General features: G+C 48.4%; 1 protein-coding gene across 1 annotated transcript in view; it reads right to left on the bottom strand.

Annotated features, from left to right (window-relative positions):
- The window catches only part of LOC308437146 (uncharacterized protein), a gene marked incomplete at its 5' end in the record, with an annotated part of 152,625 nt that overhangs the window by 5,301 nt on the left and 131,838 nt on the right, over positions 1–15,486 (bottom strand). The window contains 7 exons of the mRNA XM_080938202.1: positions 2,557–2,677; positions 6,297–6,506; positions 8,004–8,156; positions 8,826–8,960; positions 9,166–9,318; positions 11,471–11,638; positions 12,000–12,053. Coding sequence (XP_080794328.1) covers positions 2,557–2,677; positions 6,297–6,506; positions 8,004–8,156; positions 8,826–8,960; positions 9,166–9,318; positions 11,471–11,638; positions 12,000–12,053 — 994 coding nt within the window. The remainder of the gene's footprint in view (positions 1–2,556; positions 2,678–6,296; positions 6,507–8,003; positions 8,157–8,825; positions 8,961–9,165; positions 9,319–11,470; positions 11,639–11,999; positions 12,054–15,486) is intronic.

Here is a 15,486-nt window from a genome sequence, read left to right as displayed (position 1 = left end):
GGACTAGGAAGCCAAATAAGGGAATCCTGACTACCTGGGATTCACAGCTAAACTCCACAGCTAAGCTCCACCCCTAAAGGTTCATTTGCACTGTGGGGACTACCCCCACCCACCCCCTCAGGCAGCCAAACCATGCACCCCTATTGTGGGAGCCAAGGCCAGGCCAGGCACATCCAGGCTCCTGGGCTCTTTTTTCTTTTTCAAGGTTTGAAATCGGGGGTGATACAGACTTGCAAAAGTAAAAAGACAGCTTTATTCAAAGCACAACAGAAAGAGGGACACGGCCAAGAGAGACATGGCCACAGGAGTGAGGCCACTAGTCACTGTTTGTGGGTGGCGGGGATGGGGGGGTCCCAGAGGGAGATCTTCCTTTTAGGGCTCAAGAGAGGGAGGAGGGTGGTTATCCAGCAGCATAGAGAATGGGTCTCTATTGTGCCCACAGATTAGGTCATATCATCATGTTTTCCTACTATAAATAACCCTTCCCACTATGCACCTCCTCATCAACCCTTCCCATCATGCACCTCATCATCAACCCTTCCCATCATGTACCTCATCATCAACCCTTCCCATCATGTACCTCATCATCAACCCTTCCCATCATGCACCTCGTCATCACATGCACACTATGTTGCCTAAGCATATGGTGATAAACAAACGGGGTAATCGCTTTCAAAGTTCACTTTAAGGGCACAACTAGCCTTGGCATGGTGCATGCGTCCTAACTTAGCTGAGGGCGAATCGGCCTTTCTGTCTCCTACCAGAATATATTGAGAATACACTCGAATAGAAACTGTTAATATTTGATTGTTTTTATGGGCAGAGAGCCATTACTGCCTGTGTAGTCCTGAGAGATCTGAGGTTGCTAGGGAAATGGTTTGAAGAGGGGCGTGTACGTAGTGCACACAGGTGAAACAGCTAGGCTGTGAGTCAGAAAAGGATGCCAGATTTGTACACCTGTCCCTGTTCTTCCTGCCTCTGAGCACATTTGTCTTCCATTCTGCGGGAAGGAAATCTGCAGGTACACATCGCCAATGGTTTGCTTGTTCTGAGTTAACCTTCAATCAAGGTAGGCAAGTCTCAGTGGCCTTCGTGTCTGTGACCCTGCCTCCTACAGACAGAGAGGAGACAATGGCCACCTGACCAGAGGGACAAGGGGGACTCTGCAATAATTAACTGCTCCACCCCCAAGCTGGATGTAGTGAAACAGAAGACAGTTTTTTAACGTATTAATTCGCTTTCTTCTCAAATTGCTGGTCCCATGAATAAAGTGTAATTTAAAGATCTAATTCTTTGGGGTTTTTTTGCCTGCATGTTGGGTGGCACAGACCCAGCTACAGAACTCCCTCTACAACATGGAGAGGGGATCTGCTAGGCCTGATGCCTAGAGTAACTTTTTTCTCTTCTAGAGAGGCCCTTCCCTCAATCTCAAGGAGGGTCCTTGACTTTTAGAAACCTACTCATTCTGACTCTTCTCCGTGAATTCGTAGACACTAAAGGTCCCGATGGCAGCCCTCAAGGAGACATTACTTAGCCGGGACTTGTAGGAGAGACGCAGAGGGAGAAGACAGAAAAGTCCCATAGCTGAGGCATGGAGAATTGCTTGGCAGCTGTGGTTACAACGGGACTGTCTGTCTTGGGGCAGGCAGAGCAGTGACAGTAAGGCTGGGGCAGGGACACCAAAGCCTACCTCAAAGGTGAGGCAAGCAGAGAGGCAGGGCCTGTGGCTTTCACCAGCAAGTGCAGCTGTGTTCTTAACAAGGTTCTGAAGACTGTGTTTCCTCAGCTTACTCATGTCAGTGAGCAGCCACAGGAAACACGGATAAAGAACTAAGTGTGTGTATGAAACTGTAGGGCCCATCTTGTACACTTACTGACAAAAGACTGTCCTAAGTGTCGGATGTATGTTATTCCATTTAATGCGCAGAACGTTTTCCTGTGGGGAGTCAATTAAGCTACTCAGTCATACAGCTAGCAGTCACCGGAGTCTGGTCTCCCTCAAAAGCCCACACATTCAGCCAGTCTGTGTCCGGGTCAGAAAGGAAGAGCCTGACTGGTCCCAGTGACAGCCCAAGCACGGTTACCAGTCTGGGGTTGATCAGTACTCATCGCACAGGGGAGGAAGCCAGTTCTGGGCTCTGACGTTCCTGCTGCCCACTGTCTACACTGTCCATGAAACTACTCTGGTGGCTGTCTTCACAGGGACCCTGAGCTCCCAGCACCCAACAATCATGATGTCCTCTGTGAATCTTAGAAAAGTGGCTGGTGGTGCCTCAAATCACTGAGATGGTCTGACAAAGCATGAAACAGTTCAGGTTCTTTGGGGGGCGTCTTCCACACCTCTCTAACCAGCGGTGACTGATTGAACTAAGTAGGAAAGCTAGTGCAAACCAGAGATGGGGTTTTTAACCCCGCATGTCATTCATTCAGTCCACAATCACAGAGAACTCACAACCTCCCTTGCCTTGAGTTGTTATCCAGTCTTAGAATCATGGAGACCCCCCCCAACTCATATCCCCAAGACTGGGTGATTCAGCCAGAGGAAGGCATGCTCACCGACTGGGGAGCTCATGAGGACAGAGGGCTGCTGGGAGTCACGAAGCTGACTCTGTAGCTCCTGCACACGTCGGAAGGCCTCCAGCTTCACACTGCGCTCCTGAGCAAGCCGGCTTCTCATCTGAGGAGAGAGGGCAGGGAACAGACGTGCTGTGTGGTGCTTTCTTTAGTTCCTTGGTTCCCAGGTGACTTTTGAGGGAGAGTATAGGCCCACGGCCACACCAGGATGAACAGTCTTCAGAATCCTGGATGCGTTCAATTCAGACCAGAATGAACGACTTCAGTGAACGGAACAGCAGAGGGCCAAACCATGTGCGCTCATTTACAACTCCATTTATCTATTTATTTACTTGTGTCTGAGTGCCCGTGCATCTGTGTCTGGGCACCTGCATGCCACAGTGCCTGTGGGAGTCAGAGGACAACTGTGGGAACTGTTTTTTTCCTTCAACCCATGTGGCTCCAGTGATCAAACTCCGGTCATCAAACTGGGGGGTGAGCACCTTTATCCAGTGCTTTTAACATTTTTCCTTTCTATTGGGTGAACAGAAGGAAGTTAGAGCCTGGTTCCCAGCATTTGCACAAGGGACCCACGGGAGACCTTTTGTCCAGATCTGCATCACAGCTGGGGAGGCCCTCCCCATGTTGAGCAAAGGACCACTCCCTCAATGTAGCATTTGCCAGGCCACGAGCCGACTCTCGCGTGTAGGGGTTCTTCCAAATGTACTTTAGATCTCAGCAGCTCATCGGCGCTCCAGGATAGAGGGCCGCTGTGATATAAACCAAGCCCACAGTCCTGTGAACGCTAGGCATGTGTGCGGGGACCTCACGCTCTGGGGTGGGAGCTAGAAGAGGCATAGCACATATTTCTGAGCCAAGTTGGGTTCAGTGAGTCTGAGAAGTAGGACAGAGGCATGTTTACTAAGGACCGCCTTGTGTGCAATGTCATTGAGTCCTGTCTACCTGTCTGTTTCTGAGGTTTGTCTGCACTAATGGGCCTAATGGGGTTTATCACAACCACAGACCCTAATCCCCCAATAACAAATAGCTATATCTGTCCCTATTCTGGGATTGAGCATGTAGTTGAATTATTAATTATCTCAGCATGAGGGTTTCTACCCACCTTAGACCATTTATGTTCCTGGATGAAAGACACACACAGTCTTTATGTTTTCAAATATGCCTGGCACACAGTAGCTGGACAGCTGCCTACCCCCCATTCTGTTAGAATCTACCTTCCTATCCATAGCCCAAGTTATTGCTTACTATTTCCTCTGGGCTGCTCTTAGCTCCAACTGGCCAGCCCACATGGTCACGTGCTGTTATGGCTCAGTTAACCCATGGCAGCTCTCCTTTCTCCTCCCCAGCACACTTCTATCCCATGGTGGCTTCTCCCAAGCCCTTCAAACCTGAGCCCCGCCTATATCTCCTCTGCCCAGCTATTGGCTGTCGGCATCTTTATTCACCAATCACAGTTAACTGGGGGCAGGGCCATTCTGTCTCTTAAGTGCAGACTCCTTTCTAGGGCACCAGTCTTGGAGACCCGAAATTAGCCTTAGAATATAAGCAGCATTAGGCCAACACACTACATGAGTTATCTAATCTTCCCTCACAACCTAGGAAGAAAGATCATGAAAAGTATCAAAGTCACCCAGCCACAGTTATAGCTCAGGGTATGATTCCAAAACCTAAGCTCTAAGTGGCCTTTCTAGGCATAGTGAACAGACAGGGTTTTCTCTCAAGCCAGCCAGTCATTAGTCACCCATGGAAGTGGAGCTTCAGGACAAGCTGAAGAAGCTTCTGCTCTCCATGGCCCCGTGCTTGGTGGCCTTTTGCTTTCACCTGGGGTGGAGAAGCTCATAGGCACAAGGGCTATCAGAGAGGGAGAAAAGTAAGTTAGCAAGGGCTAGCAGTTTTGATGGACATGTGTCTTCACTCAGAAAAATCTCTAAATATTCATTTTAATTGCATCAGAATTGCTGCCATTAAATAAATAACAACTAAGCAGCAGTGATAACTAAAATAATAATTGGTGTATGATTATAGTTTGAATGTGAAATGTCTTACTACATAGTTATCATGTTAAAACACTTGGTTCCCTGATTGTGTTTTACAAGGCTGTGGAAATTTAAGACAGTAGAGCCGAAATGGAGGAAGTAGGTCAAGTTTTATAGTCTGGCTCTATTTCCCATCTCTTCTCTGCTTCCTGGTAGGCAGAGGTGTGTGATGTTACCAGCAGTCTTAGACTTCTGCATCTTTGCCTTCTCTTCCCTGATGAACAATATCCTCCCAAACTGTGAGCCAATGGATTATATTCCCTAAAACTGTGAACCAGGGGACAATATCCCCTTAAACTGTGAGCCAAAGGACTGTATCCCCAAACTGTGAGCCAATGGACTGTATCTTAAAACTGTGTGCCAATAGACTATATTCCTTCAAACTGTGAGCCATAGACTGTATCCCCTCAAGCTGTGAGCCAAAACCCTTCCTCCCTTAAGCTGCTCTTGTTAGGTATTTTGTCAAAGCAATTGGAAAATATAACACAGGTAACTAGTTCTATATGAGCACATTTGAAAAATATGGGCACTATTACCACTTCTTCATAGTCAGCGGCTGATGGAACAAAGAACCAGGCAGCAGGATTTTAGTTAATGGTCATTATATAAGGTTAATATCTGGATTTGTTTTTTTTTCCCCTAGCTTTGGGAGAAAAAGTAGCTTCCTGGGCTGATGTGACTTCCCGAGTTACCTAAAAGGGTATCTATCACCAAAAGCCTGTCTGAAGCAGGCTCCATGGAGTCCTGCACCTTCTGAGATTATTATATAGCAGGGGGCCTTCTGATAGAAACAAAACATGCCAATAAGAGAGTGTCATGCATAAGAGAGTGCCATGCAGCTCCCCTGTAAGACTCAGTGAGTCCATCGAGGCTGGAAAGATACAATATTTTGTAGGTGTTTTCTCTTTGTAGCGTAGATTGACTTCAAACCCATGGCAACCCTCAAGTCTGGGATCACAGACATGAGTCACCATGCCCAGTTCATAGGTGTGAAATTCTATTTTCCCTTTACTCTGCAACAGCTCATCTCCTCTCTCCATTTCCTTGAAAGTATTTTATTCAGCACGCCCTCAATTCAATTTAATTCTCTTCACAGAACTTCTAGAGCCCTTGAAACCCTTGACCAATAACAGTCCAATTTAATTTTCAAATTGCTTTTCTGTCTGTTATTATCTCTAGTGAATGAATTTAGGGCTTTATCCACCCATGGAAATGTGTAAATCACCTTCTGTGTTTGGTTTTATTGAATTACCTTCTGTAGTTTGCTTATTGAGGTTGAATTAATCCATACATGAATTATAATAACCCCTTTTTACTTTCCCAGGGGGTATAGTTATAAAAATTATGTCCGAAATCCACTTTTGCTTTTCATGTTTGATTCTGTATTTCTAGACACGCTGGAATAAAAGTCTCTGATTATAGCTTTCATATACTTGCTGCTCTTCCAGATTATAGCTCACAGTTCTCTAAAAGACCCTAGTTCAAAGGTTAAGACACTAGGACTTTGGGCCTGGAACACTCTTGCTTAAGCAGTTGCCCCAGGGTGGAATATGGAGAACCATTTCCAGGTGTGCCTAGAACTCTCAGAGTAGAGTGCTGCAAGGGAAGCAGAGAGTCCTGGGGACAGACATCCCACGGGGAGAGCTGGCCCCTCGGGCCTGCTGGGTCAGGCTCAGCAGCCCTCACCTGCCTCAGGTCTCTATCCATCTTCTTCTGCTGCAGCTGGCCTTGTTTCGAAGCCCGCTGGGCCTCTTCTGTTAGGAGCTGCAGTCTTTGTTCTTTTTGCTCCACGTCTTTTAGGAGCTTCTCCATGCCAGATGTTTTTATGCTATCCAGCTGCTGCCGAGTGACAGAGTCCTGAGTCACTCTGTACTCCAACTCCCTCAGCAGCTGAGCCTGCAGCAAGGGAGGGCCAAGACAAGAAAAAAAGGAGTCAGCAGCAGGCAACAGAGGCAATTGAAGCTAGGTGACATAGCGCCATCTCAGCATGGCTACCTGTGCTGTTCTTGGGCTCTAGGGACAGTAGCCTGACTATTTGGTCCTGGTCTGGTAAGCAGGGTCTAGGATCTTGCCTCACCTGGTACTCTCTGGACTGGCATTTCTACTATGAACCCCAAGGCATCAAAGGGATCAGAACTCACAACGAACTGTAATGAGATCCAGGGTGTGCTAATGCCCCTACAGAGTATTATCAGGTGGGAAACGAATTTCTCAGAATTAAACGCAGGATGATGATGTTCATACTAATTAACTGTCCACCAAATGCTCATATTGAGTACAAGCTGTATGTGCATTGCCATAAAGTCTTTCTCGTGGAGACCAGCAGTGAGTCTCCAGCTCCCCCTTGCCTCTGAGGCAGCAAGGACTCTTCATAGAAATGAAGTTAGTGATGAAGGGTGCTTCTGACTTGGGCTGTCTTCGTTTTCAAAATGTGTCTGGGGAAATCAGATTTTGGAATGTTAAGGAAAGAAAAGTGGAGGGCTGGAGAGATGGCTCAGCAATTAAGAGCACTGACAGCTCTCCCAGAGGTCCTGAGTTCAAATCCCAGCAACCACATGGTGGCTCACAGCCATCTGTAATGAGAACTGATGTCCTCTTCTGGTATGTCTGAAGACAGCTACAGTGTACTCATATACATTAAATAAATAAATAAATCTTTAAAGAAAAGAAAGAAAGAAAAAGAAAAATGGAGCTGAGCATGATGTGAGCCAGCCTGGGCTACAACCCTGTCTCCATAACAACGACAAAAAGTAAACATGGGGGAAAAAGAGGAGGAGGGGAGAAGAAGGAGAGGAGGAAGAGGAGGAACAATGTAGTGTCTGTTTGGGATTTGTTTATTTCCCAGCTGAATGGAAATGAGGAGATGGTCACTCCTCAGTATGGTTGAGGAGACTTTTTTGGTTTTTTTTTTCGTTTGTTTGTTTTTTTATTGTAGATACGGGGGAGAGGACATCTGGAGGCATCTGGAAGAGTCCAGAGCAGGGAGAGAAAGTCGTAGACTAGACATGGCCAGTAGACTGAACCAAGTCATGAGAGAAGGGTGAGGAAGACTGAGAGGGGAAGCAAAGAAAGATGGAGCAAATCGAGGGGACCAAGAGAGAGCCAGGTAGCCAAGAGAGCGAGAGAGGAGGTAGCCAAAATGGCTGGGTTACATAAGCAATGAAGAAGCTGGGGGCAGGGGAGGGAGGCTCAGTGGCTGGAGGGCTTGGGGAGGACGGGGAGTGCTGAGAGCTGCTCTGGACAGGCTACTTGAGATGCTGGGAGGGAGGTGCTGATGCGCACCCCAGTTATCCTTTGTCCCGAGTCTCTTTCGAAGCCCTGGTGACTGTTGCAGTTGCCACCGTGTTCCTTCCATAACCACACCGGGCTGCCTACCTCTGGGGCTGTAGGTACCTGGGTCTCATTCTGTCGACATAGCTGCCTGTTGTCAGTCTGAGCCTTGCTCAGGGCTTGCCTTGCAGCCAGGAGCTGTTGATGAAGCAAAGCCACTTCTTGCTCTGCCATTAACTTGATTCTCAGGCATTCCTTCTTACTGTGAATAGATTCCTGCGCATTGCAAACAGGGGGAGAGGAAGTGAGCTTCTTCTTCTTTTTTTTTTTTTTTTTTTTTTTTTGTGGTTTTGATCTGAAGCCTTGGCTAAGACCTCACTCGAGGGCCCTTCTTTCTGCCTATGGAGCGGGGCTCTTGATAGTCATTGCCTGTGTCGTGTGAATCTGGTTATGGAAAGCCCAGCAGATCAGAGTAAATCCAGACCCCAGGAAAGTGCAGCTTCTCCAACCAACACCAACAAGTGCTTTGTGTCCAACACATTTAAAGCAGACTTTCCTCTTACCACGTTCTTACTTCATTTCCCTCGGATTATCAAAGACAAAATCCAAAGCTAGCAGCCTCAAACCTTTAATCAACACCTCCCTTCTGTCTCTTCACCATCCTTAAGCACCTTTCTTTCATCTCCATGGCTGGTCGCACCTGTCTGTTTTCTGTTTCTCCCAACACTCAAAGGTTGCCTATTCCCTGGGGGAGGCAGGGTGGAGATCAATTGCCAATTGCCAGATTCTTATGCGAGGCTGGGCCTGCCACCTGCCACCAGGGTTGCAGCTGCAGAAGCACCGTGTGTGTGTGTGTGTGTGTGTGTGTGTGTGTGTGTGTGTGTGTGTGTGTGTGTGTGGTGTGTACGCGCGCGCGTGTGGGAGGAGCCTCTCTTTCACACTTACCTTCTCTGCCCTGCTCAGCTGACCTCTGAGGTGGGCCTGCTGTACAGCCAGGCGCCAGCGGCCCAGGCTGCGCGCTTTGCACAGGAGAGCAGCCAAGGCGCAGCCGTCGTCCCGCTCCAAGGCACACAGCTGCTCCTGCCAAGAAGGCCTACTTTTAGAACAGGCCACGCTCCTTTTCCTAACACCAGAAACATGGCTTCCAGAAAAACACATTACCATGTGGAGCCCACCCCAGGACCCCTTTTAAAATGTCTAACCCCTTTGGAATTCTAAATGGGTCAGTGGTGGGCTTGGGAACTAGGAAGGAAGGCAGCGTGGGTTTACGTACTTCGGCTGGTACTCTGGCTGCGTTCTCTTTTGTTTCTCCCTCAGGCCTGGCAGAGCCCCAGGCTTTCTTTAGCTGCTTCACATTGGCAGTCCCTTCGGCTCTCACTTCCCCGATGAGCTCACACACTTTCTGGATCAAATTAAACTGGTTCTCGTCCAGCTTCTCCTGAAAATTGCAGACTCAGGTCAAGAAGTGGTGTGGAGGGCAAGCCTGAAACGCCCTCCTCCCAGACAGTTTTCTTCATGGGGATTACAAGGCAGGCACATTCGAGGCCCTTAGCCAGAGGGGCTCCAGCTTTGGTTCACCCACAGGTTCTAGAACATGCCTTATTTGTCAACACCGTCTGGTACACTGAGCCAGGACAGTGGGCAGTCATGGGAGGTGACAGGAAATCTACTGGTTAAATCAGGTTAGTTGGTAAAGGTGGCTTTACGGCTCCCAGGTTGATGCAGAATCTGATGAGTCCTTACGGCTGATGAGGCACCACGGAGGAATTTCATTAAATAAGGATAAGTGGAGGAAGACAATGGGTTGGCTGCCTCCTTAGGCTCCAGCGGGAACCTGGGGATGAGACGTTCTGTCCCGAGTGGCTGTGGCTAATGGCTAATGATGTCACAGGACGCTTATGTAAGTTAGTACTGCAGACTCAGGGCTGAGAGCTGAATCGTGGCTCCTCCCAAACTCTCGGAGTCAACCTTAAATGTCTGAAGACATGCGAGCTTTTCATAGGAGTGGGTTTTGATCCCAGGGAGACTGTGCCCTGTAAGAGCAGAGAGGGCCATCTTTCTCTTTCTCGCTGCAGAGAGGAGGCAGCTCTGGTCCACTAGCAAGGGGACAACCCATAGGGCACACCATGTTCGCGTACCCTCAGCGCTGACCTGGCTTCTAGAACTGTGAGAAAATAAACCGTGCCTTAACTCCTCAGTCTATGTCATTTCCTTGCGGCAGCCTCAGCAGACTAAGATGCTTAGAGTCCCAGGGCTGAGAAAAGGGCGTACGGACATCTTTCCAACTCCGAGCCACTTCCTCGGAGAGAAAGGCAGGAGGACAGTGCCCAGTTAGAAACTATGGCAGGAAGCCTGGCCAATTGGTTACCAATGGGAATATTGCCATTACCTTGGGACCAAGGACTTGGACAGAGATTCCCTACTTATGAGGGGAGGGGGTTGGTAGAACTCCTTCAGTCTGGGAGAAGAGTTCACCTTATCTTCTTATGCCTACATGTTTACTTTGGAAAGGTTGGCTTCTGACTTTTCCTGTAGCTCTAGGCTCAGTTCGTTTTGAATCTGTTCTTTTTTTAAAGATTTGTATGCTTTTATATTTTGCAATAAGAAGAAATCTCTAATACTCCCTGGAAGGTAAAGACAGAGCATTGAGTGGGAGCTCCTGTTAATAATACAACACTAGGGTCTGTTCTGGAATTCCCAGGGAAGGGAGGGAGATACAGTATCGAGTAGGGCTGTCTCTAAGAGGGTGGAAGGTAAGAGATTAAGTGGGGCTGGCTCTAAAGAGTACTGAGTAATGCAGAAGTGGGCTGGGGAAGAAAGCTATGGAGTGGGGCATTGCAGGTGTGTGCTGAAACCCTAGGGTGGGGTGCCCAAGCTCCCGATGGTCCTGTTAGGTACAGGACATCTGTCTCCCTGATGCCCAAACAGTCTTATACAGTGACTAGCTTCCACAATGATGTAACAATTTCTCTTTTGAGGAACTCCATAGTTGAAGGTTGGTAGCTCCCTAATGTGGGAGAAAGGCAGAAGGGCATTTTGAGGGTCAAGGAGATCTGTGAAAACTAGTTCAGTTTCCAAACCATCAAGCTCTCGGGCAGCTGTTCCCTCGGGCAGAGGGGTTTTTTGCTTACTCATTTGGGTGTCTCACTTAAGGGAAAGAGCAGTGGTAGACATTGGTGGGAGGAAAGAACTGATTTCCACCTGTGTGCTATGACATGCGCACACTAACAGAACACACAAACACACACAAATGTAAATAGAACAAGATAAAATAATGACACCCTGCTGCTAGCTCTCTCAGTAGCCAAGGCTTCCGGTTGGCCGGGTGTGGTGCACGTCTATAATCCCAGCAGAAGGGAGGCCGAGCCCATCGGTTTTGACTTTGAGGTTGTTATGGGCTACGGAACAAATTCCAGGGCAGCCAGGGCTACCTAACAAGACCACAATTTAACAAAACAAAACCCACAACAAAACAAAAACCTTCTAGCTTAAAATTTTGGGCTCAAGAATCACTCGGCACCTCAAAGTGCATCCCGCCCGGGGCCCTCCGTGTGCAGCTATGGGCTTTCCAAGGCACAGGTGAGTCTTACCTTTATGTGTAAGCAGGTCATAAACAAAGCCTGCACCAATTCTCCGTACTCTTCCTGCACCTCTTTTCTAATCTGGATTTTCAGGTTTCGATTCTCCTCCTCCAGGTCTGTGAGCTGGGCCCTCAGAGCTGTGATCTCCATAATCATGTCATGGCTGAGCTCGGCAATCTGTCAGAAAGGACGCAGAATGAGGTCAGGCTAGCAACGGAGGGATTCCACACTGGCTTTTCCTTGACCCCCCCCCCCAACCAAATGTCATTTCATCTTTGAAATGTCTTCTACCTGATGTCTTAAAAAAAGAAAGAAAGAAGCCATGCCCACAAAATTCTGCTAAATAACAATGCCCCAATAACACATAACAGAGACAACTTAAAAAAAAAAACTTTAGAAAAAAAATGCCCCTTAGGAAGACCATTACACAGAGTGAAATTACAGCCCTCAAATGTGCCTGCATGGGTCTGTCTCGATGGACAAGACTTCTGCAGGCAACACGAGCTTCCGGTGGACTGAGTGTAATAAACTGACCCACCTGGCCAGCACAGTCCTCAGGGAGAACTTGACTTCTTCGTAGGGAGTCTACCTCCTGGGGAGAAGAGGGCAGGGCTCAGTCAACACAAATGCAACCCCTTCCAGTTGGTGTTTACTCAGCCTCATTCCAAAACCCTCAGTAGCCTGGGCCATGCTTGGTACTTCGTTAGACTTTGTACTCTCTTCCTCCCTCCCTCTCTCCCTCCCTCCCTCCCTCCCTCTCTCCCTCCCTCCCTCCCTCCCTCTCTCTCTCCCTCCCTCCCTCCCTCCCTCCCTCTCTCCCTCCTTCCCTCCCTCCCTCCCTCTTTCCCTCTCTCCCTCCCTCCCTCTCTCCCTCCCTCCCTCCCTCCCTCTCTCCCTCCCTCCCTCCCTATTTCCTTCTCTCCCTCCCTCCCTCCTTCTCTCCCTCCCTCTCTCCCTCCCTCCCTCTTTCCCTCTTTCCTTCTCTCTCTCCCTCCCTCCCTCCCTCCCTCTCTCTCTCCCTCCCTCCTTCCCTCCCTCTTTCCTTCCCTCCCTCCCTCTCTCCCTCCCTCCCTCCCTCCCTCCCTCCCTCTCTCCCTCCCTCCCTCCCTCCCTCCCTCTCTCCCTCCCTCCCTCCCTCCCTCCCTCTCTCCCTCCCTCCCTCCCTCCCTCCCTCCCTCTCTCTCTCCCTCCCTCCCTCCCTCTCTCCCTCCCTCCCTCTCTCCCTCCCTCCCTCCCTCCCTCCCTCTCTCCCTCCCTCTCTCCCTCCCTCCCTCCCTCCCTTCCTCTCTCTCTCCCTCCCTCCCTCCCTCTCTCCCTCCCTCCCTCCCTCCCTCTCTCCCTCCCTCTCTCCCTCCCTCCCTCCCTCCCTCCCTCCCTCTCTCCCTCCCTCTCTCCCTCCCTCCCTCTCTCCCTCCCTCTCTCCCTCCCTCCGTCTCTCCCTCCCTCCCTCCCTCTTTCCTTCCCTCCTTCCCTGCCTCCTTCCCTCCTTTCTCATGTACTCCAGACTGGCCTTGAACTTAATATATGGCTGAGGGTGAACCGAACCTTCTCATCTTCCTGCCTCTGGCTCCCAACTCCTGGGTTACAAGGCTGCAGCACTCTGGGCAGTTAAACTTTGGGGTTTCTAACCACACATCCAAAGATAACTGCAAGCCAGGTGGGACATGCTCGTAATCCTGAGGCTGCTGCTCAGAGAGCCAAGATGAACCAGAAGCTCCAGGTTCTACTGAGAGACAATATCCCACTTCTGAGAACTGACACCCACATCAACATGTGCGCATGCGTACACACAAATTAACAACCCCACAGTGTAATTTCCAGGCTTCTACAACAATACAGAGTTCAACTATGGGGGAGTCATCAACTGTGGGCAAGTCCAGGACTCCCTGATTAATATTTTAATGCTTCATTTAGGTTTTTGGACAATTTCATATTTTTCCCTTGAGTATAAAATAAAATTATGTGGACCTTTAGATATAATCTATTTTGAAACAGTATGTACATATATGATCCTTTTGGTACTATGACCTAGTTCTCAGGAGGTCTCAGCACTAAAACTGACCCATGATATGAAGACAGACAGACCAACACACACACACACACACATTGTGTATATATATATATATATATATATATATATATATATATATATATATATATAGAGAGAGAGAGAGAGAGAGAGAGAGAGAGAGAGAGAGAGAGAGATTTTCTCTCCAAAGGCTCTCCAGGTCTTACTCCTGGTAACAACGTCTATCTTAGAGTTTCCGTTGTTGACAGACACTATGACCAAAGTAACTCTTATATTGGGACAACATTTAATTGAGACTGGCTTATAGGTTCTGAAGTTCAGTCCTTTATCATCACGGTGGGAAGCATGGCAGCATCCAGGCAGGTGTGGCACTGGAGGAGCTGAGAGTTTGACATCTTGTTTGAAGACAACATCCTCAGGCAGCTAGGAGGAGGGTCTCAAAGCCCACACCCACAGTGACACACTCCCTCTAACAAGGCCACACCTCCTAATCGTGCTACTCTCTGGGATAAACGTATTCAAACCACCACACTCTACTCCCTGGTCCCCACTGGTTTGTTCAAACAGACGATTCTATGGAGGCCATACCCAGCCATAGCATAATGAGAAGTATATTTAGTCCAACTTCAAAAGTCTCATAGCCTATCACAGTCTCAACATTGTTCAAACTCCAAAGTTCAAAGTCTCTTCTGAGATCCATGCAATCTCTTACCTGTAATCCCTTAAGAAATCAAAATTAAAAAGCAGATCACATACCTCCAACATCATAAGATATACATTACCATTCCAAAACATCATGGTGAGGAAATACTGGAACAAGCAAGACAGAAACCAGCTGGGAAAACTCCAGACTCAGCATCTCTATGTCTGATCTACCTCCAACTCCTTTCATCCTTGTTAACTGCTGTTGGCAAATCTGGCATTCTGCAGCAACAAACTTTGTTCTCTTGGGCTGGCTCTGCTCCCTGTTAGCAGCTGTCCTTGGCAGGTATCCCACAGCCCTGACATCTCTTAAAAGACGTATCAACTTTACAGCTTCTTGTTTCAGTGTCTAGGATCCACACACGATCTTCTGGGCTCTTCCAAAGAGCTTCGGTCACTTCTCCATCTTTGTGCTTTTTAGCACTTGATGCTCCGATTGACTCCACTCCACTGTCACTACTGTTCTTGGTGGCCATCCTATGGTACTGACATCTCCAATGTGCTGGGGTCTTCCCCTGAAACTAAGCTTCACCAATAGCCTCTCATAGGCTCTCTTCATGGTGCCAAGCCTCAACTCCTTTGCATGACCCCTTCAGTCCTGGGCCATCAACTGTGACTGAGGCTGCACCTTCACCAAAGGCCTTCCATAGCCTCTCACAGTGCCAAGCCTCAGCTGCTTCCATGATCCTGTTATCTTTAAAAACCAGTACCACCTGGGTGACCTTTACAGATCACCAAGTCCAGCTGCCAGAGAGAGGTCTATCTTTGGAACACAGCTTCTTTGTGCTCTCAGAAAGCACTTCCCAGAACATTTCACCTCAGTGATTCTTAATCAATGCTAATTTCTTAGCTTCGGCTAACCAGTATCAATTGTCCAAGTAGCCTCTTCTCTTGACTATAAAGCCAGAGCCACATGGTGAAGCTGCCGAGTTCTGTGGCTGGAGTTGGAACATGGCCCCAGTGTTATTACATCATCACCAGCTTTCTGTTTTCCAAATCCTTCACTGCCTTAGCTAGGAACTTGCTCTGTAGACTGAGCTTCAATTCTGAGATCTGCATGTCTCTGTCTCCTGAGTGCTGAGATTAAAGGCTTGTGCCACCTTGCCTGGACTTCAGCATTTTTTCACCTAGAATTTGCCCTGTTCTAGGTTGTCCTTGAATTTAGAGATCTGCTTGCTTTGTCTCCTGGGATTAAAGGTGTGTACCACCAAGTTTGGGCCTAAGCTTTTCATGGCCAGTATTTCTCAAGATCCCTATCAAAAGTTGGTGTCATCCTATGTCAGGATCTGGATCA

Source organism: Micromys minutus, assembly GCF_963924665.1.
Source record: "Micromys minutus genome assembly, chromosome: 25".
Lineage (NCBI taxonomy): Eukaryota > Metazoa > Chordata > Mammalia > Rodentia > Muridae > Micromys > Micromys minutus.
Note: the sequence above shows the minus strand (reverse complement) of the source record. Positions and strands in the feature narration are given on the sequence as shown.